Below are 24,524 nucleotides of genomic sequence, written 5' to 3' on the forward strand. Positions count from 1 at the left end.
GTAACACAGATCATTTGAGAGGTGGGTCACTGGTGCTATCTGGAAGCTGGCCACCCTGAACGTTACCAGTCCATAGCCAATGAATTCAGCATAGTGGCCCCAACAGTCAATCTCCCTGTCATGCAGGTGTGTGGTACTATGCATAAGGTCAGGTACTGTTGCACCAGGTTAAAAAGCTTGGTAATGCTCAGGAGATTGATGGCTTTGCACGATGTGGGATGGGTCACTCAATGATTGCCTGTTCTGTTCATTCGCTCTGAAGCACCTGGCATTGGCCACTGTTGGAATACAGGATACCATTGGTCTGATTCAGCATGGCCATACTTATGTTCTTATGCATACATGGGCTTCCCAAACTATATTGTGCCAGTTGATGGGACCCATGTTCGTAATGTTTGCCCCCACACACCAGGGCTCTGAGTTTACAAACAGAAAGGGGTATTTCTCCATGGTGCTCCAAGGCCTAATTGACCACCATGGCAGGTTCATAACATAAATGTGGGATGGTCTGGAAGGGTCCACAAATGCTCAAATCTTTTGGAACTCAGCTCTGTTGACTTTAATGAATAAAGGAGACGTTGCCCCCAAGATCACTGAGGACAATAATGGAGTGGAGGTTGGTTTGGTTATCCTGGGAGACCCAGCTTATCCTCTGCTTCCCTGGCTAGTGAAGCTGTTGGACAAAAGGAATGAACTGCTTAACTATAGCCTCAGAAGTTGCAGAATGACAGTGGAGTGTATATTTGGCGGTCTGTAAGGAAGGTGGTGCTGTTTGTGGAATAAGTTGGAAGCCTCAGAAAAAACCTTGCCTAAAATTATAGCTGCATGTAGTATTTTGCACAGAATTTGTGAGAGTAAGGGAGAAAGGCTTAACGATGGGTGGGAGGCTGAGGTGTAGAGGCTTGCTCAGCAGTTTGAGCATCCAGCAAGGCATTGACTAGAAAATGGAAACAGCCTGGGCAATACTGTCAGGGATGCCTATTCCTCTTCCTTTGAGTCTCAAGCCTGAATTTGTGCAGATGTAATCTAGCTGTTACCCTGAGGAGTGGGGAGGAATGGTTCATGGGCACTGCAGTGTCTTTTATGGGTGGTAGAAGTGGAACATCATGCCACTCCTTATTTTGTCTTACATCTGTATCTTTATACTTATGCAAAATATATGGTTTTTCTGTGTACCATTCATTGCATACTCTTTCTGAATACCCTCTTTTAATTAAACTACAGTTCAGTATGTTACAACCAGAAATAAACCTTTAATTAGAACAACAATGAAACACAGCTTTAAAATGAGGCAGTGCATTGGAGGGCAGCACATAATAACATGTGGGACCAGAGAGGCTCCAATTCATAGGCAAGTAAACATCCTGCCTCTGCCTCTTCTTGTTCTACTCCCTTCTGGTGTTGAGTGTCAGGGCTCAAAGTTTTTGGGCTGTTAGATGGCTCGAAAGAGCTGGGCTCCCAGGTGTAATTGTTCTTGCTGCCATGAGCTTGGGATAGGGAAATAAATGGCATCTGGGAGCATGGCAGTGGGGGTACAGCAGGGAATTTATGATGGTGTTCTCAGTACCTGGTATTGTCCAATGGCTGCAAAACATGGCTGGGTCCTGGCTGAGGGCACTAGATTGTTTGTATGTCCACTAGCAGCACGCATTCTGCTTCTGTATTACCCTCCAGGAGTTGCCTGGGAGGCCACGACACACCTGGTGGCTGAGCTTTGTGACTTTGTCCTCACCCAGAACCATTTCAGATTTGGGGACAACTTATACCTTCAAGTCAGCGGCACTGCTATGGGTACCCGCATGGCCCCACAGTATGTTGGCCAACATTTTTATGGCTGACTTAGAACAATGCTTCCTCAGCTCTCGTCCCCTAGCGCCCCTACTCTACTTGCACTACATTGATGACATCTTCATCATATGGACCCACAGGAAGGAGGCCCTTGAAGAATTCCACCTGAATTTCAACAATTTCCACCCCACCATCAACCTCAGCCTGACCAGTCCACACAAGAGAGCCACTTCCTGGACACTACAATGCAAATAAGTGATGGTCACATAAACATCACCCTATACTGGAAACATACTGACGGCTATACTTGCCTACATGCCTCTAGCTTCCATCCAGGACACATCCCACGATCCATTGTCTACAGTCAAGCCCAAAGATACAACCGAATTTGCTCTAACCCCTCATACAAACACTTACAAGATCTTTATCAAGCATTCTTAAAACTACAATACCCACCTGAGGAAGTGTGAAAACAGATTGACAGAGCGGGATGGGTACCCAGAAGTCACTTACTACAGGACAGGCCCAACAAGGAAAATAACAGAACACCACTGGCCATTACGTATAGCCCCCAGCTAAAACCTCTCCAGCACATCATCAGTGATCGACAATCTATCCTGAAAAACAATCCCTCTCACAGACCTTGGGAGGCAGGCCAGTCCTTGCTTACAGACAGCCCCCCAACCTGAGGCAAATACTCACCAGCAACTACACACCACACCACAGAAACACTAACCCAGGAACCAATCCCTGTAATAAATCCTGTTGCCTACTCTGTCCCCATATCTACTCTAGTGACACCATCAGAGGACCCAACCACATCAGCCACACCATCAGGGACTCATTCACCTGCACATCTACTAATGTGATATGTGCCAGCAATGCCCCTCTGTCATGTTCATTGGCCAAACCGAACAGGCTCTACGTAAAAGAGTAAATGGACGCAAATCATACATCAGGAATGATAACATACAAAAGCCAGTAGGAGAACACTTCAGTCTCCCTGGACCTTCTATAACAGATTTAAAAGTAGCCATACTTCAACAAAAAAAACTTCAAAAACAGACTTCAAAGAGAAATTGCAGAACTAAAATTCATTTGCAAATTTAACACCATTAATTTGGGCTTGAATAGGGACTGAGAGTGATTGGCTCACTACAAAAGCAACTTTCCCTCTCTTGGTATTGACACCACCTCATCAATTATTGGGAGTGGACCACATCCACCCTGATTGAATTGGCCCTGCCAGCACTGGTTCTCTACTTGAAAGGTAACTCTCTTTTCTTCATGTGTCAGTATAATAATGCCTGCATCTGTAATTTTCACTCCATGCATCTGAAGAAGTGGGTTTTTTACCCACGAAAACTTACGCCCAAATAAATCTGTTAGTCTTTAAGGTGCCACCGGACTCCTCATTGTCTTTCTCTACAGTGTCTTTTGCCATAGCAAAACTGTCTCTAGCCACTTCACAGCTTTCTCTGGATAGCTCCCTGTCTTTTTCTCTCTCTGACCTCAAATGCAATTTAGAGCTTGCCATTGGTTTTAAGTTTTTGCGGAGAGTCTGCAGTGAGATCTGCCAACATCTATTTTCATTTCCCCTTCCTAAGATTCTTCCCAGTCTTGAGCAGACTTCAGAGATGGTAAGTGGTATCTGCATGGAGGGCTAGTTTGGTATTTTTGTGTGTGCAGTGTATATTGTTTGGGTTTGTAGTTGTGCCCTGAAGGCCATGGGGGATTGGGAATTATGGCTGTGTTTGCAGTTGGACTGTGTTTATAGTTGAGCTGTGCCTTGGAGGTGCTTATGCAGTGTTGGAGGAATAAGCAGGGGACATCTGAAGGCAAACGAGACAATAATCACCTCTGCATTCCCATTAAGCTATCCTGACTCTGGATGATGTTACATTGAGGCATGTGTAAAGAATGGCCTTATTCAAAGGGGCAAAGGGCAGACCATCAAGAAAGAAGCTGATTGCTTGGCTGGTCCACTTGCCATTTTGGAAAAGGGACAGTATGGCTGGGGGAGGCAGGAGCTGGAGACTCAGAAAGGCTCGCAGCTCACATGTTACAAAGTTGACTGCAGTGTCGGGCACCTGGAACAGAAGTTTGTCCAGCAGTATGATAGGGAAGTAAATGGCATCTGGGAGCACGGCAGTGAGGGTACAGCAGGGAAATTATGAAAGTGTTCCCAGTACCCTGTATTGTCCAGTAACTGCACTGGACTTATGTGCTGAGGATCCCTCCGTAGGATCGGCCTCCTGAGTCCCAGGCTGGGTTTTTGACTGGGAATCAGGCTCACTTTCTGCACAGCTGCTCTCATGGTCTGGAGTCTGAAAGAAATCCTGGCTTCTGTGGATAGCTCTTCACTGCACTTCTCATGTCCCTCATCCAATGACTCTTGCTGCTTATCCTTGAGAGAGAAGGGGTCTGCAGCTTCCTTGGGTTCAGTAGTGGTGTAATCACATAATATCTTGTCCAGTTCCTTAAAAAATAAACAGGTTATTTTTCCATGACTGGACTGCTTCTTGGCATCCTGGTTTTAAAGTAAGTTTTCTTGAGCTGCTTGATCTTTATCTGAAACTGCTCAGTGTCCCAGTTGTGACCTGTGGACATCTGACTCGCAGTGTCCACAAACATATCTTTATTGCGGAGGCTGGCCTCAAGAGCTGATTGCACCAATTCTGCTGCCGAGATGGCAGGGAGATCTAGGGTCTCAGCACAGGTCGAAGCAGATACTTGAGGCATGTTGTAAAGGCTGTGGGAGTAATATTGCTGCAATACCAATAATACTGGAATCCAGGAACAAATGGGCTGATCCTGGCACTGTGCCAGTGTTTAAACTGGTCAACTTCACCCCATAGCAGTGGAGAGCACACAGGTGAAGAGACAGGTCAGTAATGGGCGCTGCAGAGCAGTGTGGGATAGCAGTTGGAGGACAGCCAAAGTAGCGTGCAGCATCATTGCATCCACGTGAACTGGTCAACTTCACCCCATAGCAGTGGAGAGCACACAGGTGAAGAGACAGGTCAGTAATGTGCGCTGTAGAGCAGTGTGGGATAGCAGTTGGAGGACAGCCAAAGTAGCGTGCAGCATCATTGCATCCACGTGAACAATAGATCACACTAATTTGCATCAAACTTAATATACTTTGAAAGAGGACTCTAGAGTTTGTGATAAATGCATAGTTAGTGCACTCGAAGGAATTGTGTCATGTATGAAGGCATTTTCGGACCAGACCAACTTGAGTTAGTGTAGACTAAATTCCTTTGTATAGACAAGCCTTAATTAACAGCAGGTGAAACTTAATTGTGTGTTTGGGGATAGGAGGGGGAATAGAAAAAGGAAATCACTTGATCATGTGCAGTCATCAGTAGCATATAGTTGTTTAAACTATTAGCCACAAAATGGATTTTTCAATAGAAATGTGATTTTAGTTTCTATGTTATCAAATATTACATTAACCATTGGAGTAATCATTGCAGTACATACTTCTACAGCAGCATGAAGAATTGTATTTTGCAGGGTTTAATTAGACATCAAAATTAGGCTAAATAATGCAAATAGACTGTTGGGGATTTGGTGAAAAGTCAAAACTTGGTGGTTCTTTTTAATTTCTTTTAGGAGATCTCTTTATTTTATGTTTTTGTACTGAATACCATTGACATGCATCATCACTTGAATCTGTGATGTATGTTCCCTGCTTCTTTCAAGGGCCTGACTGGGATAGGAATGGGAGAAGGGAGTGTTCTACATTTGTTCTATTTGTCAAAACAGCAAGAAGCCACGGAGCTCCCCAGGCCAAAAGGAAGAATTGGCTTCTTTTCAGGAGTTCTGATAAGGGTGTAGCAATCTCGTTTAAGTAACTAGTACAGTGGTTCTCAAACTTTTTTTTACTGGTGACACCTTTCACATAGCAAGCCTCTGAGTGCGGACTCCCCCTCCTTATAAATTAAAAACATGGTTTTATATATTTAACACCATTATACATGCTGGAGGCAAAGCAGGATTTGGAATGGGGGCTGACAGCTCACAATCCCCATGTAATAGTCTCATGACCCCCAGTTTGAGAACCCTTGAACTAGTAGATGTAGATCAAGGGGGCTCAAAATACTCTTCTGGCCTGATTTTTCAGAAGCAATGAGCGCTTGCAGCTGTCAATGTGCACTAGCAGTTCCCAGTTAAGTAAATGAATTGTGGGTGCTCTGTGACTTTGAAAAATCAGGTCAGCTTAAACCTTGAAAATGGAGCAGGTATTGCTTACAACCTATCTCATGTGCTTGGTTTTTTAATTTTGTTTTCTTTTTTTATTCTCAGGAGATGTCGTTGAATTCCATGGTCCAGAAGGAACAGGAAAAACAGAAATGCTTTATCACCTGATAACCCGCTGTGTCCTTCCAAAATCGGGAGGAGGACTAGAAGTAGAAGTCTTGTTCATTGATACAGACTACCATTTTGACATGCTTCGCCTAGTTACCATTCTTGAACACAGATTGTCCCAAAGCACAGAAGAAATGATCAAACAGTGCCTTGGAAGGCTTTTTCTTGTTAACTGCAATAGCAGCACTCAGTTGCTTCTCACTCTTTACTCTCTAGAAAACAAGTTTTGCGCTCACCCTTCTCTCTGCATTGTGATTTTAGATAGTATATCAGCTTTTTATTGGATAGATAGAAGCAATGGAGGTGAGAGCTTTAACATTCAGGAGGTGAATCTGAAGAGATGTGCTGAATTTCTTGAGAAGCTAGTAAGAGAGCATCATTTGGCCCTGTTTGCAACAACACAAACGATTATGCAGAAATCTTCAAACTCCACAGAAAGCTCCATTCCTTTAAAACTTCACTGTGAAGCTGATGTAGAGTATAGGCCTTATCTATGTAAATCATGGCAACAAATGGTAACCCACAGAATATTTTTCTCTAAGCAATGTAATTTTAGCAGTAGCAAAGCGTTTTCAATTGTTTCTTGTCACACCAAAAAAACCCATGTCATAAAATGTTCATTCAGTGTTGCAGAATCTGGAGTTCAGTTTTAACTTCAGTCTATCTCTAAAACTGTAGTAAATCTTCACATCACAGTCTAATTAGCTTTACTTTAAGTAGTTTTAAAAAAAATTCTTCTAACCTATTTTATTATCTCAGATTGTTAATGAATTTTGTCACCCACCTTTAACGTCTTAAACTCAGTAAAGGGCAGAGGAGTTTAAAGCTTTGAATTTCTGCAGAAGGTCAGCTTAAAATAGAAGAGAATGTTGAAACTTCTTGTATGTGGTTGATGCATAAAGAGATTAAATCAAGAAGACTAAAAGTTTAGGGCATCTTTAACTCCTAATATACTTATGTAATGTAACATAGAGGGTATACAACCAAATGCACTGACTTCAGCTCTGTGTCATAACCATCTTCCAGTGACTTATGCTAGTGATTGTGTTTAGGCAAATGTTAGCTCTTTTTAAATATTGGTCTTAATTCATTCCCATTAGCATGGGGCTATACACTTGGCATACATCCTTTGTTAGCAGGCACAGTTGCACCTAAGGGGTGGGATTCATCTCCTCCAGGGAAGGGTATGTAGTGTTGGTCATGGTGGTCCTAGCCAGCACTGCCCATTTGTGTCACATGCTTGGGGGAATAGGGATTCTGGCTGTCATTGTTCTGCCAGCAGTCTTCAAGCATCTGCAGCCCTCCCAAGTTGAGGGACACAGGGCCATAGTTGACTGATCCTAGGAGGTAGCCCGAGGCCCCTGTAAGTTAGTGACATATCTAGCAAGTAGTTAACATTTGAAAGGAAAAGGGCTAGAAACATCATTTTTTTAAATATAATTTTTAGCTCTCCTCCCTCAAATCTGGGATGCCATGTCACAATCAATGTGGTTTATGTTACTAGTTTTAGATTCTCATTTATTATTATGCGAGCCACTGTTTGGAAAATCAGTCTAGCCGCAGAAAAGCGCACCCAATTGTGTAAATACCTAACTTAGGGATCTCTTAGTTTCAGATGATCATCAGTCCACTACCCTATGTCTCCCTTCTGGTGTATCGGCTCTACAAAGCTATGGGATCACATGGACTATCATAATGCTAAAAAGTATTCTCAAAAAGCTCCTCTACAATTTATTTTCTTTTGATCTAGGTTTTATATCATATCCTCCAGTATTTGAGCATTCTTTGTACCATGGTATCTCCTGCACACTGTATTTTAATAAAGAGAGACACACAAGTGTAAATCATATGATTTGAAAGAGGCAGATGAGAAAACGCCTGGCTAAACAGCATATATTTCTTGGTGCGCTTTATGTTCAGAGCCGTGTGCATCAGTTAGTTTATCAATCATACAATAAGTTCCTTATTGCATAATCTTTTAGAGGTATTTTTAAATGTTACTACCCTTTTACAACTGTTTCACCTCTGTGAATTGAATTTTCATCCAAGTATAGTTCCTAGTACGAAGATATTGCAATTACTAGTCTCAGAAGCTCAGAATTCTCAATAGAGACCGATGAATTTTTGCTCCTAAAAAAGAAGTGGATAGAGAATGGAAGATTGATGATGAGGAAAGCTTGCACAGCTCCCACCCCTTATGGTGGATAGAGAATGCTTTAGTTTCAACAGCTGTAAGTTTTGGTTCCTTTCACAGACACTAAAGACTGATTTACAATGGTGAATGTAATGTACTACCACCACCACCATCTTGTTTGTGTCTGTTTAAGGGAGAATGGAGGCACCCTGACACAACTTATGTATTTTAAAATTGTGATTTGAAGGGCAGATCAAAGTAAACATAATGAGGAGTGGATGAACAAAAAGATTTATATGCACTGTTACCATGGTAAGAAACAAGGAATACAGGGAGAGGATAAGGAATCCAGAAACACTACTTAGTAAAATGAACATCATGTATACAGGAAAAACAAACAACATAGTATATGTATGAAAACTCAAATATGTCCTATAAAATTATGGAAATAACTGAAGAAACAAACTTGAGCTTGCTTCTTCCATATTTATTCAGAAACACTAAACATGCAATCCAGTAAATTTACTTCCTCCTTATGATTGTATTTGAGGAGATTGTAACCACTTCTGTATGCATTGGCCTGACAGATGCTAGTGCTCCACTCCTTCCAAAAAGTTGTGCTTCTGAATTCAGGTTCCTTTGAAACAGTCCTATCAGAACACTTCTCACATGGAAAGCAGACAGCTTTTCTACAGTGCCTCATCTCTGTATCCATTTAAACCCTAAAAAAACCCGAACCTCTGAATTATGATAGGTTTCTGTATCAACTCTGAAATGTGTGTTTCTATGATAGGTTAGGGCTGTAAAATTCATTCTGATCATATCTTGCTCAAGAAGTCTAAACTGAAGCTGTTTTAGTGTGCTAATACAGATGAATTGGACATCCCAGGAATCACCCTTCCTTTACATTGGACAATCTGGAATTCCACTCTTCTTTATCTGAAGCTTGCAAAGCAATGTGATTTCTCCCACATGCTGTCTTTCCATTTCTCCAGTGAGTTGGAGCATACCCTCTTGGCTGAATGCCAAACTCCAGCCTGGTTGGGATGTCCTCCTGACTCCAAATTTCCATCTGAACCTTTATCCAAGCTCGGGAAAAAATGCCTCCAATAGTGGCATTGCTAGTTTCTAGGACGATGTTACCTCCTCTGAGTGCCCCAGCACGTGGCTAACAGTAAGAATTCTCCATCACGTAATCTGTTTGCTTTCGTCTGTTTAGCTTTTTATTTGGCACTGTCTTGGTGTAGTCTGTACACATTTTAGCTTTTGGCTTGAGCTGAGATGTCAAATGCTGCAAGTTCCGAACAATTAAAGCACTAGAAGAAGCTCTTCCTGAATGAAGCTCAAGTAGAACATGTGTGTGCAGGATTTGGCATGCTGCATGTTGCAGCTCTGGCAAACAAGCTCCAGACCATATGGGAAATTCAGTGTAGTTCTGGCAAGGAACAACGTAACATCTATTAATCTAGAGTGCCCTTTGAAAGCTTCAAGGGGCTTTATAGGAAAAATACGATACATTATTTAATGCAAAAAACATACATTACAGTTACAAATTCCACTCAAATCAAGAGGACAAAATATGTTTCTTGCTGCAATGTTAGTTCAGCCATGTTACACAACATATATGTTTCACAGTTTAGCACACATCAGTATAATAAATTGCATATTTAAAAAGAAACACCTCCTATAATCTGAGCAAGATAACTGAGACAATGTTACAGTAAGCATTTTAACATTTTTTCATCTGACTTCTGGGGACAAAGTTTTCAAATTGGGGTGTATAATGTTAGGCACCTAAATAATTGGCTGGATTTTTTTTACAGGTGTTGAGTACCCACGTCTCACTCACACTTGTTTTCCATGTACTGCCCTATCACCCCCATTGTTACTTGAACAACCATGAAACTATGCCTGGAAACATAAATATGTGGACAACAACGATATATCCCAAAACCCTATAAACCTACTGTCATCAATATAAAGGGAAGGATAAACATCTTTAAGTCCCTCCTGGCCAGACAAAAAACCCTTTTACCTCTAAAGAAGCTAAGATAACCTCGCTGGCACCTGACCAAAATGACGAATGAGGAGACAAGATACTTTCAAAGCTGGAGGGGGGGAAACAAAGGGTTCTCTCTGTGTGTTGCTTTTGCCGGGACCAGAGCAGGAATGCAGGTCAGAACTCCTGTAAAGAGTTAATAAGCAATCTAGTTAGATATGCATTAGATTCTGTTTTGTTTAAATGGCTGATAAAATAAGTTGTGCTGAATGGAATGTATATTCCTGTTTTTGTGTCTTTTTGTAACTTAAGGTTTTGCATAGAGGGGTTCTCTATGTTTTGAATCTGATTACCCTGTAAGGTATTTACCATCCTGATTTTACAGAGGTGATTCTTTTACTTTAATTACAATTTTTTTTAAGAACTTGATTGCTTTTTCCTTGTTCTTAAAATCCAAGGGTTTGGGTCTGTCTTCACCTATGCAAATTGGTGAGGATTTTTATCAAGCCTTCCCCAGGAAAGGGGGTGTAGGGCTTGGGGGGGATTTTGGGGGAAAAGATGTTTCCAAGTGGGCTCTTTCCCGGTTATATTTTGTTAGACGCTTGGTGGTGGCAGCAATAAAGTCCAGGGACTGAAAGGTAAAATAGCTTGTACCTTGGGGAAGTTTTAACCTAAGCTGGTAAAAATAAGCTTAGGGGGTTTTTCATGCAGGTCCCCACCTCTGTACCTAGAGTTCAGAGTGGGGAAGGAATCTTGACACCTACATTTTCTAACTTGGGTGGCCCAAAGGCATCAAGAATTATGTCTAGGCATTAGAGCTGGACAGAAAAAAAAACTTCAGTTGAACCATTGTCCATCAGAGAACACAGTTCTATCCAAAGCAAAATGCTTTCCAAATTCATGTCAGTTTTATAGAAATTTTGTTTTGGCGAAAAACCTTAGGGAAAAGCTCGGTGTTGAAACATCCTTTTTTGACATTTTTGGACTGAAACATTTTTATTTTTAAAATATCTTTTAATTGTGAGTATTTTATTGTAATATAAGAAATCATAGTCTACATGAAACATTTTGATTTTACAAAACAAAATGTTTCAATTGATCTGAAACAAAAAATTTGGATTTTTTTTTTAGGAGAATTTCAACATTTTGCGGGGTTGTGCCTAACTAGAACACACACAAATTTCAAAATCTCTCAATCCTCCATGAAATGGAATTTCTATCTTCTGTATAGCTCTACTAGGCATCGAACAAAGTGGCCTGGGTTTCAGAAATTCTGAGCACCTGGGACTCCCTTTGATGTCTATGGGCGCTGCAGCCAATAAGTGATCTGGAAATGCACTGTCGTTAACCTCTGTCAGGATGATGTCAGCTGGAAGGATGAACCATAAGCATCCATGAAAGAGATGCAATGGTACTGAGACTGGGAAAAACCAATTTGCTTCATGCTCTAACGGTACATCTTCACTACCAGCTGGATTGGTGGGTAGTGATCAATCTATTGGGGATTGATTTATCACGTCTCCTCTAGATGTGATAAATCGATCCCCGAATCAACGCCTGTACTCCACCTCGGCAGGAGGAGTAAGTGGAGTTGAAGGGGGAGCCGCTGCAGTCGACTTGCCGTTCTGAGGACAGTCAGGTAAGTCGAACTAAGATACTTCGATTTCAGCTACGTGAATAGCATAGCTGAAGTTGCGTACTTAGTTCGAAACCCCCCCGCCCCAGTGTAGCCCATGCCTAAATAAATTGGGGGAGCGGAAGTTATCACTTGCAGGCTGTTTTGGCAGCTAAGTGAATTGCGCTAATGAACTGACAGAGCAACTCTGTCAATCATAGATTTATGGACCTCTGCCCTCCTTGATGTGATCAAATATGAAGATTCTCCAACAGTCAGATTTCTCATAGCATGTTGGATAAGGCCTATGAATGGGACACACATCTGGGCCATGCAAAGATAAAGGAGCTGAGGCAGGCATACCAGAAGGCAAGGGAATCAAACTGTCACTCTGGTGCTGTGTCAAAGACCTGCTGCTTCTATAAGGATCTGGACATGATCCTTGGCAGCAACCCAACCTCCACCAACAAGAGCCCCATGGATACTTTGTGGGGGCTGCAGACAGTGGCCAGCAGACTCAATCCCAAGGCCAAAGTGATGAACAAGGAAGTGGAAATGGAGGATGAGATGGGACAGGCGACGGTCGTCCGGTACTGTTGCAAGCCAGGACATCATCTCAACTCTGGAGGTTTGAGCTAGTCCCAGCACTTTGTCTCTGGCATTCATGATGCAGGAAAGGGGAGCTCTGGTAAGTGATCATTTTGAGTTGATACCGCTCAGTTACATGAGGTAGAGCTGTCTTTTGCTTTATGCTATAAGTGGGTTAAGGAATAGAAATGTGCAAGACTAGCAGTGTTTAATTCTGCTTCACATTCCCGTGTGCAGCTACTCAGTGGGGTGGAACAGTGTGTTAATGTACACCGAGATATCGCGCGAATCCTCCACAGAGATCTCTAGGAAACTTTCCTGTAGATACTTGCCAATCTTCTGACAAAGGTTCCTTGGCAGAGCAGCTTTGCTGTAGGAAACTTTCCCACACCGTTTGGCAATCACTTGTGCAGGGCCCAAAGCAGCACACAGGTGAGCAGCATAGGGACCCTATCTGAAGCCACATACGTACAGGAGATGCACCCTTGCATCCTGGCTTACACCAATATCTTACTCCTGAGGGTAACATTATTGACAGAATCTGTAACTGTATAGATCATTGTTGCAACCAAAGTCCTATAGTGACACCAAATCTTGTATAAAAGGGGTCAAATAAGGTGTCTAAGACAAGGTAATGGTTTTCTGGTTAAGATTATGCTATTTGTATATGTGTATTATTTTTGTAGTTGAAGTTATGAATATTGGCTCTATATTGTCTGTATTTCAAACCTATGCTATGCTTCTGGATGGCACCCCAGACAACTTGGTGTCAGCTCTGCCTAGCCTGCTTGATGTCCCATCGAGGACCATCAGCTATACAATTGACCTATTGAGAGAAGGCTTGTGACTCAGCAAGGTATGCAGGGACATGCCTATGGACAGAACTCTGAGGTTTTTCCATGCCATGTGATGGACAGCTTGTCCTTGGGACAAAGAAAGCAGAGACCACATGGCAAGAGACTATAAAAAGCTGCTGCAGCTCCTCCATCTGGTCTTAAATCCTGCTTCTTACCTCTGGAGAGACTTTGCTACAAATGGAAGCTCTAAACAAAGGACTGATGACCCATCCCAGCTATGGATGCACTCCAGAGACTTGATTTAAACCTGCAGTTTATTCTATCACTGTTACAAGCCTGAACCAAGAACTTTGCCTTTACTGTATGCAATTGATTCCATTCCATAATTGATTTCCAATTCTAGCTCTCATCTAATATTTTTTCTTTTATGAATAAACCTTTAGATTTTAGATTCTAAAGGATTGGCAACAGCGTGATTTGTGGGTAAGATCTGATTTGTATATTGACCTGGGTTTGGGGCTTGGTCCTTTGGGATTGAGAGAACCTTTTTTCTTTTACTGGGGTATTAGTTTAAATAACCATTTGTTCCCATAACAAGTGGCACTGGTGGTGATACTGGGAAACTGAGTGTATAAGGGAATTGCTTGTGGTTAGCCAATGCGGTAAAACCAAAGTCCTCTTTGTCTGGCTGGTTTGGTTTGCCTTTGTGTGCATAGAAACCCCAGCCTTGGGCTGTAATTTCCCTGCTTGAAGCAATTTGTCCTGAATTGGCACTCTCAGTTGGGTCCCAACAGAACCAGCATCGTTACAATTGTCTTCAATGACCCCTGCCTGTGGAAAATGGTGGCAAAATTTAAGATATTGTCCCTAGTTGCTTACAGTGATCCCCTTAAAAAAACACCCTTTGCCCCTCTTGAAGGTGTGTCATCGTCCCCCTGGCCAAACTCACCATTTTTAGGACATTGGCCAAGCTTGTGTGCTTGCCAAGGGACAGTGAGAAAGAGGTGTATTTTACTATTATGATTAGATGGTGAGAGTTCACTAACAATTGTGCTTCTGTTTGTTGTTGTGCTTTTGCAGATGTGGCCTTCACGGGAACCCCCTACACACCGATGGAGCATCTCCACCAGATAAGGAAGCAACCAAGGAGGAGCAAGGTGTAGTAGAAGAAGAGCCTGAGCTATGAGGCCTAAAATAATACCTGAGGCCGAACTAAAGTAGTAGTCAGGCCCTGCTGATATAAAACAAAGTGAGCAAAAGGCAGACTGTGAGCAGAAGTCAGGCCCTGTTATAAAACATGGCTGTTTCTAAGTTCACAGGTTCTGGCAAGGACAGGGCTGGTATTGCAAGGACACATACATTCCTGAGAAGTACTAGGCACAGGACACTCATGCAAACACATTGCAGAAGGGTGGTACCAGAACACCCTGATACTAAGTATGGTACAAACACACTCCCCAAAGATAACAGGAACATGTTAACCGCTCCTAAAGATAAGGTCAGGATGATAGTATGATGGCTAGAGATGTTTTGATTGAACCAACATCTAAGGTAAAGGGTGCTAACGATCAGTGTCAGAGGGGCAATACGTAACTTGTTTGTATCGGTGTATAAAGAGGCGTCTCAGAAGGCCAGCTGAGGAGGGAATAGAAAGTCCCTCCATTCACTGAGCTGAGCTCATTGTTATGAGCATACAGGTACTAATGTAACTGTAGACATTGATCCAGATAGCTAGGACTGTGCTTTGTTGATTATAAGCCTGGCCAGGTGCCTTTGCTACTAAACCAAGACTTGTGGTCTTATTAGGCAGTTCGATTGGAGTCTGCTATGCAGACTATCTGGCCAGAGCCAGTGCTGCACGCAGAGAGAACACACTTGCAGCCAATGACTAACTACAAAAGGAAGATGTGTTTTAGGAGGTCTCCAATGCTCTGATGGTGCAGAACAAGAATGAAAGGCAAGAAGAGAGACAGTTAATGAAAATTTAAAAATAAGCAGGGCCAGGAGCAAATGTTTGTTGGCCAGGAGTAGGTGATAAAAGTGATGGAGGAGCAAACAGAAATGCTGAAGTCCTTAATTGTGCTGCAGGCAGAATACATGTGCTTGACACCCCCTGCAGCCCATACAGAACTGTTTGCCATGCAGTCCCCAAACTCCTCACATACATTCCTTGCGTCTTCCAGCCCATTGCAGTACTCTGTTCACACCACCCCTTCGGACAGCTTCCAAAATGATAGCTGTGTGCAACTCCAGCTATGAGAGCCTCCATTGGGAGGATGCCCTTTAGTGTTAGCAAATGCTTGGTTGAAAGGGAGCTATGTCATATTTATTGCTATTTAACAAAAAAGTACCCTCTGAAAGGTAATCTTTATTTCTCTTCTACACAAGGTAGTTGCTGCTGGAATTAATACACGGTGGCAATTGGCATGCTACAAATCACGGTCAGGAAGCAATCATCAAAATTTTCATGCAAGGTGGCAAGTTAACAAAGAATGGCAGAATCCTTTATGGAAACGTATATTACTGGTGCTCATTGTCAAAATGGTGCTTCAAAGTCTCCCTTGTTTGAATAGTCCCCATTATGCCCCTCAAATAGCCCTGGTATCTTGCTGCTCAAAATCAGCTGGTAGGCAATCTATCTTCACACTCCACCCCGGGGAAACTTTTTAAACTTAGCTTTGCAAATATTATGCGGCACACAGCAGGCTCCTATGACTATGGAATATTTTGCTCATTTAGATCTAAACTGCCATAAAGGCAGTACCAATGAACTTTTAAGATGCCATACATATATTCAGTAGTCATTCTGCACCTGCTTAGTTGATTGTCGAAGTACTCCTTACTGCTGTCCTGGTTTCCTGTGTAAGGCTTCATGAGGCATGAGAGTATGCTGGGTCACCCAGGATCCCAATGGGCATTTCAATATGCCCCACTGGAATCTTCTGGTCTGGAAAGAAAGCCCCCGCTTGCAGTTTTCTGTACAGGCCAGTGTCCCTGAAGATGCGTGCATCATGCACCTTCCCTGACCACCCTGCATTATCAGTGAAATGACCCCGGCAATCCACAAGTGCCTGCAATACCATAGAGAAGTACCCCTTTCTATTGATGTACTCTATTGCAAGATGGTCCAGGGCCAAAATTGGGATACTCGTGCCATCTATTGCCCCACTGCAGTTAGGGAATCCCATTGCTGCAAAGTCATCCACTATTTCACACACATTTCCAAGAGTCGCAGTCCTTTGTAACAGGATATGATTAATGGCCCTGCACACTTACGTGCATGCAACCTCAGTGGTGGACTTCCCAATTCCAAACTGATTTGCTACTGCCCGGTAGCAGTCTGGAGTTGCAGCTTCCACACAGTGACCACCACATGCTTCTCCACAGAGAGAGCAGCTCTCATTTTGGTGTCTTTGCACTGCAGTGCTGGGGTAAGCTCTGTACACGGTTCCAGGAAGGTGGCTTTGCACATACAGAAGTTCTGCAGTCACTGCTTGCATAACAATGCCATTCCACCACTTAGTGCTTGTTTCCTGAGCACAATAGCGATGATCCATCATGTATAACTGTTTCATGAATGACAAAAGTAATCTGGTGTTGCTTCTTTCCAAGGCACACAGCATGTCAGACATCATGGATTCCTGTTCAGATTCAGAGCTCATGATATACTGCATCATTAGTCGCATTGTGTTCATAACACTGACCACAACAATAGAGCACAGTGCAGAATCCATCCTTTCAAGCAGAGATGGTGGGCACACAGTAAATGGGTCATTGAAAAATGGCACAAAACATAGAAGCCCATGGAATGATGGGACAGAAAAAAAACCTGCATTGGATGTTGAGCCTGCACCCACTGTGCTCCACTCCGCCTTCCCACCACTCCTAGCTGCAGAAGGTGGCAAGTTGTACAGTGGGATAGCAACCCATAGTGCGCTGCTCTCACTGTCAATGCTAGCGCACCAAGTGTGGCCGCACTCCACTGACAGAAGAAACGTGTGAACATGCACAAGTGATATAATTATAGCAGTTTATGATTGTCGGCGAAACTTGCGTTGACTTAAGTCTGTAGTGTAGATATAGCCTGAGTGTATTAGCGTGTGATTGCCTTTGCTCCCTGTGACAGGTTGGGTCACAGAAACTCCTTCAAGACTATCACTCAGTGTGCTGGGATAACACTGAGAACAAACCTCTCCCTGCCAAAGAAGGCTTTTCTCCACTCCCATCTTGCTGAGCTGCCACACCAGTCAGCTACAGCACAGACCAAGAGGTTGGGCCACACCTCCCTCCTGCTCACAGAAATTAAGATTCACTTAGCCTAGGGAGTTCTCAGTTAACAGGGTCTTTCCCAGCTCCCAATATTCAGTCTTTCTGGGAGCCTAAACCCCAAATGAATCCCTTTTACTCTGTATAAAGTTTATACAGGATAAACTCAGAAATTGTCCGCCCTCTATAACACTGATAGAGAGATATGAACAGCTGTTTGCTCCCCCAGGTATTCTTACTTACTCGAGTTAATTAATAAGCAAAAGTGATTTTATTAAGTATAAAATAAGCTTTTATTTTAATAAGATTTTATTAAGTATCCCAATAAGCTTCTTTCACAGACTAGACTCCTTCCTAGTCTGGGCCCAATCCTTTTCAGACCAATGTTCTGGTTTATGGCCTGGGTCCAGCAATCACTCACACTCTCATAGTTACAGATCTTTGTTCCAGTTTCTTTCAGGCATCTCTTTGGGGTGGAGAGGCCATCTCTTGAGCCAGCTGAAGACCAAAATGGAGGAGCTTCCATGGCCTTTTGTATTCTCTCTCTTGTGGGTGGAAACCCCTTTGTTCCTCTGTGCAAAATCGCAGCAACAAGATGGAGTTTGTGGCCTAAACTAGGCAAGTCACATGTCCATGAATGATTCAGCTTTTTACAGGTTGATGCCATTGATTAAATGTTAGTTTAAACTTTCCCAGGAAGGCTCAGATGTGGATTGGCATCACCCAAAGTCCATTGTCAGTTAAGTATTTCTTGATTGGGCATTTACTCAGAATAGTCCTTTCTCAAGAAGCTGACCAAATGCTTCACTGATGCTACTTAGAATCAAACATATTGAGATACACGTACATAGCCAATATTCATAACTTCAGATAGAAAAATGATACACCCAGACAGTATAATCATAACCAGCAAATTACAGCCTTTCCATAGACACCTTACTTGACCTCCTTTGTACAAGATTTGGTGCAACTAAAGGACCTTGGTTGCAGCAATGATCTGTACAGTCACAGTTCACGTCAAGAACGTTCACACTCCCATCTACGCCCTCCAAACTTTTAGCTATTTTGTTCACATAGGTTCCCTCAGTCCTTCCCTCCTCCAGGGTTGTGGGAACCTGGTTTTCAGATAGGAGTGTAATTATTACAAGCATTTATAAGGCTTAAATTAGGTCATTAGCATTCCTAGTGAGGAACCTGAGTCAAACTCAGTGTAATAAATGTGTGTAATAAATTTCTCAAACTTGTTCAAAGGGTTTTTTTCTGACTAGGAATTTTCTCTTGCCACTGCTTCCTCCAAGCTACTCCATGTTTAATTCACGGCTCCTAGATTCTCAGAACATATCCTTGTCCAGAACTGCATTCTTTCATTTATAGTTTGAAAGATGCGTCCTTGCAGAAATGCCTCTCACCACTGTCTTTAGTGCCTGGTTTGATCCTTGCAAAGGGCTCTCTGTGGGACTAATTGTGAAAGCTATCTGGAAGGCACAATAAATCCAGAATGCAGCTGCTCACTTTGGGCCAGTGCAAGCATATTACACCTGGGTTCTGCTTTCTGGCCCAGGATCTTGGCCTCTATGCCTAGACCCAAATCACCATACAGATCACCTGTGCATCTCCAACTTGCTGTGCAATCTATGCTATGCTGGATGAAGCTGGAAGCAGGACATTCTGTGTTAGCAGACCTATGTCACTGGAATTCAACCCTGCCAGAAATACACAAACAGAGCCATATTTAACAAGAGCTGGGCTCTCAGAGGACAAGCCAAATCCCTCTCCATTTTCTGTCAAAAAGCTTCAGGCAGAAAAAGTGCTGTGAGGAGTTTGTCTCTCTAGGGATGATCCAGTTCCTATAGGAGTCAATGGGAATTGGACTCAAGCTCCTAATTAGGAATGTTAATGTCCTAATTTAAGCCACAAACTGTACCAGATACCACTGTGATGGGTGCCTTTAAAATGTGTGTAATAATAAATACAGGTGTGATCAGTCCACAGACCCCCAGTTACATATTAATTGCAGAAAATTTATAAAAAACAGGATCTTAGGAGGTCCAAAAGCAACCTTCAATCTCAATAACTATTCTTTTCCCATTCTATATATTAATTTATCATTGGCTTAAGCAGTGCACTTAAGCAGTGCTCATTGAAAACTATAAAGAAAGAGCACTAGAAAGTGTTTCTTAACTGCATCTTTATCAAAGCATTCATTTGAAATTAATGCTTTCATTTCTCTATGATTTTGCTTTAGTTCAAGGTTACATCATTAAGTTTTTGTACACATTGGAACTTTGGATATGCCTTAGTATTTTAATGCTTGTTGAAGTATATGCAACCTAGAATTAAAGCAGCATTTCTAAATAAAGGGCAGCTTTTTCACCCTGGTCTGTTCCAACAGCTAATTTACAACCAATCATTATATATGTATAGTTAGGTTTATTTTTGCCAATGAGCATTACTTTGCATTTATCAGTGTTGAATTGCATCTGCCATTTTGTTGACCAGTTATCCAGTTTTGTGAGAGCCCCCTGTAATTCTTTACAGTCAGCTTTGGACTTAACTCCTTGAATAATTTTGTATCATCTGAAACTTTGTTATTTCACTGTTCATTCCCTTTTCCAGATGATTAATGAATATGTTGAACAGCACAGATCTCAGTACAGATCATTGGGGAACCCCCATTGTTTACCTCTCTGCACTGTGAAAATGAACCATTTATTCCTACCCTTTGTTTATTGATCTATGAGCAGACCTTCCATGTTATTCCATGACTACTTCGTTTCCTTAAGATCCTTTGGAGATGGAACTTTGTGAAGGCTTTCTGAAAATCCAAGTACACTATATCGACTGGATCACCCTTATCCACATGCTTGTTGAACCCCTCAAAGAATTCTAATAGATTGGTGAGGCATGACTTCCCGTTACAAAAGCCATGTCAACTCTTCCCTCAACAAATTGTGTTCATCTGTGTTTGATAATTCTGTTCTTTACTATAGTTTATACCAATTTGCCTGGTAGGTAGGGTACTGGCCTGAAATTGCCAGGATCACTCCTGCAACACTTGAAAAATCAGTGTTACATTAGCTACCTTACAGTCATCTGGTACAGAGGCTTGTTTCAGCAATGGTTACATACTACAGTTAGGAGATCTGCAATTTCATATTTGAGTTCTTTCAAGTGAATTTTGAGTGAATACTATCTGGTCTTGGTGACTTATTACTGATTAATATATCAGTTTATTCTAACATTTATTGACACATCAGTGTGGGACAGTACTTCAGATTTGTCACCCAAAAAGGATAGCTCTGATGTGGGTATCTCCCGGACATCCTCTGCAGCAAAGACCAATGCAAATAATTCATTTAGCTTCTCTGCAATGACCTTGACTTCCTGGAGTGCTCCTTTAACACCTGTGATGTCTAGTGGCCCAGCTGCCTGTTTAGCAGGCTTCCTGCTTCTGATCTACCAAAAAAGTTCTCATTGTTAGTTTTTGCACCTTTAGCAAGTTGCTTCTCAGCTTTTTTCTTGGTTTGCCTTATTACACTTTTACACTTAAGAAGGTACTTAAACTGTGGCATGTGATTATCCTCACTAGGATTTGACTTCCAAATTTTAAAAGATGTCTTTTTGCCTCTGATGGCCTCCATTACTCTGCTGTTTTCCCATAGTGGCATTCGGTTGGTCCTCTTATTGTCTTGTCTCATTTGGAGTATACATTTAGTCTTAACCTCTATTTTGGTGTTTTTAAAATGATCCCCTGCTGCTTGCAGGCATTTAACCCTTGTGACAGGCAGTTCCTTTTAATTTCCATCTAGAAAGCATCCTCATTTTAGTCTAGTTTCTCTTTTTGAAGTTAAATGTTACCCTGGTGGGTTTTTTTTTTATATGCCCCCTATAGGTATGTTAATTTTAATTATATTATGGCTACTATTACTGAGCGGTTCAGCTATAAATACCTTGTGGGCCAGATCCTGTGCTCCATTTAAGACTAAATCAGGAATTGCCTTGCTCCTTGTGGGTTCCAGGCTCCAAGAAGAAGTCATTTATGGTGTCTAGAAGTTTTATCTCTACGTCACATCCTGAGATGACATTTACCCGATCAATATTAGGCTAGTTGAAATCACCCATTATTATTGTGCTTCTCTGGTTTTGTAGCCTCTCTAACCTCCTGTAGCATTTCACAAGCACTGTCACCATTCTGGTCAGGTGCTTGGTAGTGTATTTCTACTGCTATACTCTTAGAAATTCCATGCTTGAATAATATCTTTAGAGATTCTATGGTACAGTTTGTGTTGTGTAAGATTTTTACCTTATTTGACTCTATGCTTTGTTTAACATATAATGCCATTTCCCTCACCAGTGTGACCTACTCTGTCGTTCCTCTATATTTTATACACTGGTATTATCATGTCCCATTGATTATCCTCATTCCACCAAGTTTCTGTGATACCTATTATATTAATATCCTCATTTAATGCTAAGCACTCTAGTTCACCCATCTTAGTATTTAAACTTTTAGTATTTTTATATAAGCACTTGTTCATTTTGTCAATATTCAGTTGATTGCTTTCATGTGCTATATTTAAATGGGACTCTATTTTGTTTGAGTGTTCCACTACCTTCACACCTGGCAGGCAGTTTACCATGTGGTTCTCCCAGTCATCACAAACCCAACTATCTATATTTCTAATAATTGAATCCTCCACTACTATTGTCTCTCTTCCTAACAACAGGGGTCCTCACCCCTGGAGCGATATCCTCCATGCAAGAGGATATCAGGACATCATCTGGAAGGTGGGTCCCAACTCGTTTCCCTCCACTCCAGCTTGATGCTCTCCTGCCCAGAGACTTTCAACCTCCTTAACAGCACAGGGTCATCAGAGATGAGGTGAAAGTCCCTCAAAGTCTCTTTTATGGACCTCTCTGTCTCCCTCCGTTCCTCCAGTTCAGCCACGCTTGCCTCACGAGCCTGTACTCTGTCTCTGAAGGCTCTGAGCTCCTTTCCCCACATGAATATATATTCTGCCTCTTCTCAAGGCAGGTAATCATGAATGTTGGATGTTGTACTCAGTGCAATAAACTGAGTGACCCCCACCCTGCTGCTGGTCTTCTGTCTGCATTTTTTACTCTTGGTTTTTTTAATATAGCCTAAGTTTAGTAGCCTTATTTCTGACAAGAGCAGGTTTTGATTAAGGTGATGTGTTCAACAGTTTTCAGTTAAGCAGAGGAGGCTAACTATGAAACGGTTTTACAAAAATTTGAGGAGTATTGTACTCTACATCAATATGAAACAGAAGGGATGTTTTAAACTTGAGGATACAAAAAGGTGAAATTATAGAAAAATTTGTGACTAATCTTGCAACTGCCTGATAAGAAATCAGATTGTGATTGGAATCCAAAACAAAAAGCAAAAGAGATTGCTGTGAGACCCAGAATTAACCCTTGATAAGACAAGTAGTTTTTGCCAACCAACAGAAGTTACACAGTCCAGAATGAAGTTTATGGAAGGTAGACAGTGCTCTGATGCTGTAGACATGATTGAGAATCCAAAATATCACAAGAAAAAAAAAGATCTCAGGCAGAAAGACATGTAGAGCTCAAAGTCAGAATTAAGCAAAACATGGAGCTGCACAAACCATGTCAGCCAGCACACGGCCTAGCACACAGAAGTTGCAAGACATGTAATAGGTTACATAATTTTGCAAGAGTTTGCAAGCACGAGCAGAGTGTGCGCAGCCTGGAGAAAGAGGACTATGACCGCACAACTAGCTCAGATTTATTTGTTCTAGGAGCAATGGACACGGTTGCAGCAGAAGACTGAAAGCAAATGGGACATCTATTAATTTTAAGTTGGACACTGGTGCACAAGCCAATATGTTTCCATAAAAAAGTGTTAACGTTGTTTAAAAAGCTACAGATAATGAAAAGTAAACTCAGGGCTTACAGCGGTGAGCTTATCCTCCCACTAAAGCAATATTAAAATTAAATGTATGGGAAAAGAATGAACTGGAAAAGACACAGTTTATAATAGTACCAGGGAAATGTGCTTTATTGGGTTAAAAGTGTCAAGCCCTTGTCTCATGAAAAGTGTGCACTCATTGGAAGGGCAGGGGCCCAAAACAATTTAGGAAGGGTTTGAGGACACCCTCGAGGGGATAGGGAAGCTCTCAACAGCATAAATCATAGAGGTGACACAGCCCAACTACCTGACTATTCATGCCCCTTTGAAATTTCCCCTCACCCTAAAGCAGAGGCTAGAAGAGGAGCTGGATAGTCTGATTGCTCTGGTAATCACACAGTGAGTAGAAGAACCCACAGAGTGAATACACTCCTTGGTCACTGTAGGAGAAAAAGATGGCACCCTTCACTTATGTATAGGCCCCAGAAGAATTTTACATAAATATGTAAAAAGAAAAGGAGTACTTGTGGCACCTTAGAGACTAACAAATTTATTTGAGCATAAGCTTTCGTGAGCTACAGCTCACTTCATCACTTGCATCCAATGAAGTGAGCTGTAGCTCACGAAAGCTTATGCTCAAATAAATGTGTTAGTCTCTAAGGTGCCACAAGTACCCCTTTTCTTTTTGTGAATACAGACTAACACAGCTGCTACTCTGAAACCTATAAATATGTAAAATGGCCATTTCCCACTTCCTACAAGGGGAGAAATTTTTAGGAAGATGACCAATGCGAAATATTTTTCTATGGTGGATGCATCAGCAGAGTTCCTAGAAAAACCGGGCATCCGTTTGTGCACGTTCAATATCCCCTTTGGTCATGCCATTTGGGTTGTGTTTGGCTCCTGAGATGTTACACCAAAAAATACAGCACATTTTTGATGGTCTAGAGCAGTGGTGGACAACCTGTGGTCCACAGGCCGCATGCAGCCCATCAGGGAAATCTGATTGTAGGCTGCGAGACATTTTGCTGACGTTGACTGTGAGCAGGCACAGCCCCCCGCAGCTCCCA

General features: G+C 42.1%; 1 protein-coding gene and 1 long non-coding RNA gene across 3 annotated transcripts in view; both read left to right on the forward strand.

Annotated features, from left to right (window-relative positions):
* XRCC2 (X-ray repair cross complementing 2) overlaps positions 1-9,813 on the forward strand; it is a 32,058-nt gene extending 22,245 nt beyond the window's left edge. For both annotated transcript variants that reach the window (XM_038389806.2, XM_038389807.2), the window contains exon 3: positions 6,100-9,813. In XM_038389806.2, coding sequence (XP_038245734.1) covers positions 6,100-6,815 — 716 coding nt within the window. In that variant the 3' untranslated portion in view covers positions 6,816-9,813. The remainder of the gene's footprint in view (positions 1-6,099) is intronic.
* A 1,119-nt stretch (positions 9,814-10,932) lies between these two features.
* On the forward strand, positions 10,933-15,635 carry LOC122459057. Its single transcript, XR_006279489.1, has 2 exons — positions 10,933-12,598; positions 14,376-15,635. It is a non-coding gene; the product is annotated as an uncharacterized LOC122459057 (long non-coding RNA).
* Positions 15,636-24,524: the final 8,889 nt, after the last annotated feature.

Source organism: Dermochelys coriacea, chromosome 2 (genome assembly GCF_009764565.3).
Source record: "Dermochelys coriacea isolate rDerCor1 chromosome 2, rDerCor1.pri.v4, whole genome shotgun sequence".
In the NCBI taxonomy this organism is placed as follows: Eukaryota; Metazoa; Chordata; order Testudines; family Dermochelyidae; genus Dermochelys; species Dermochelys coriacea.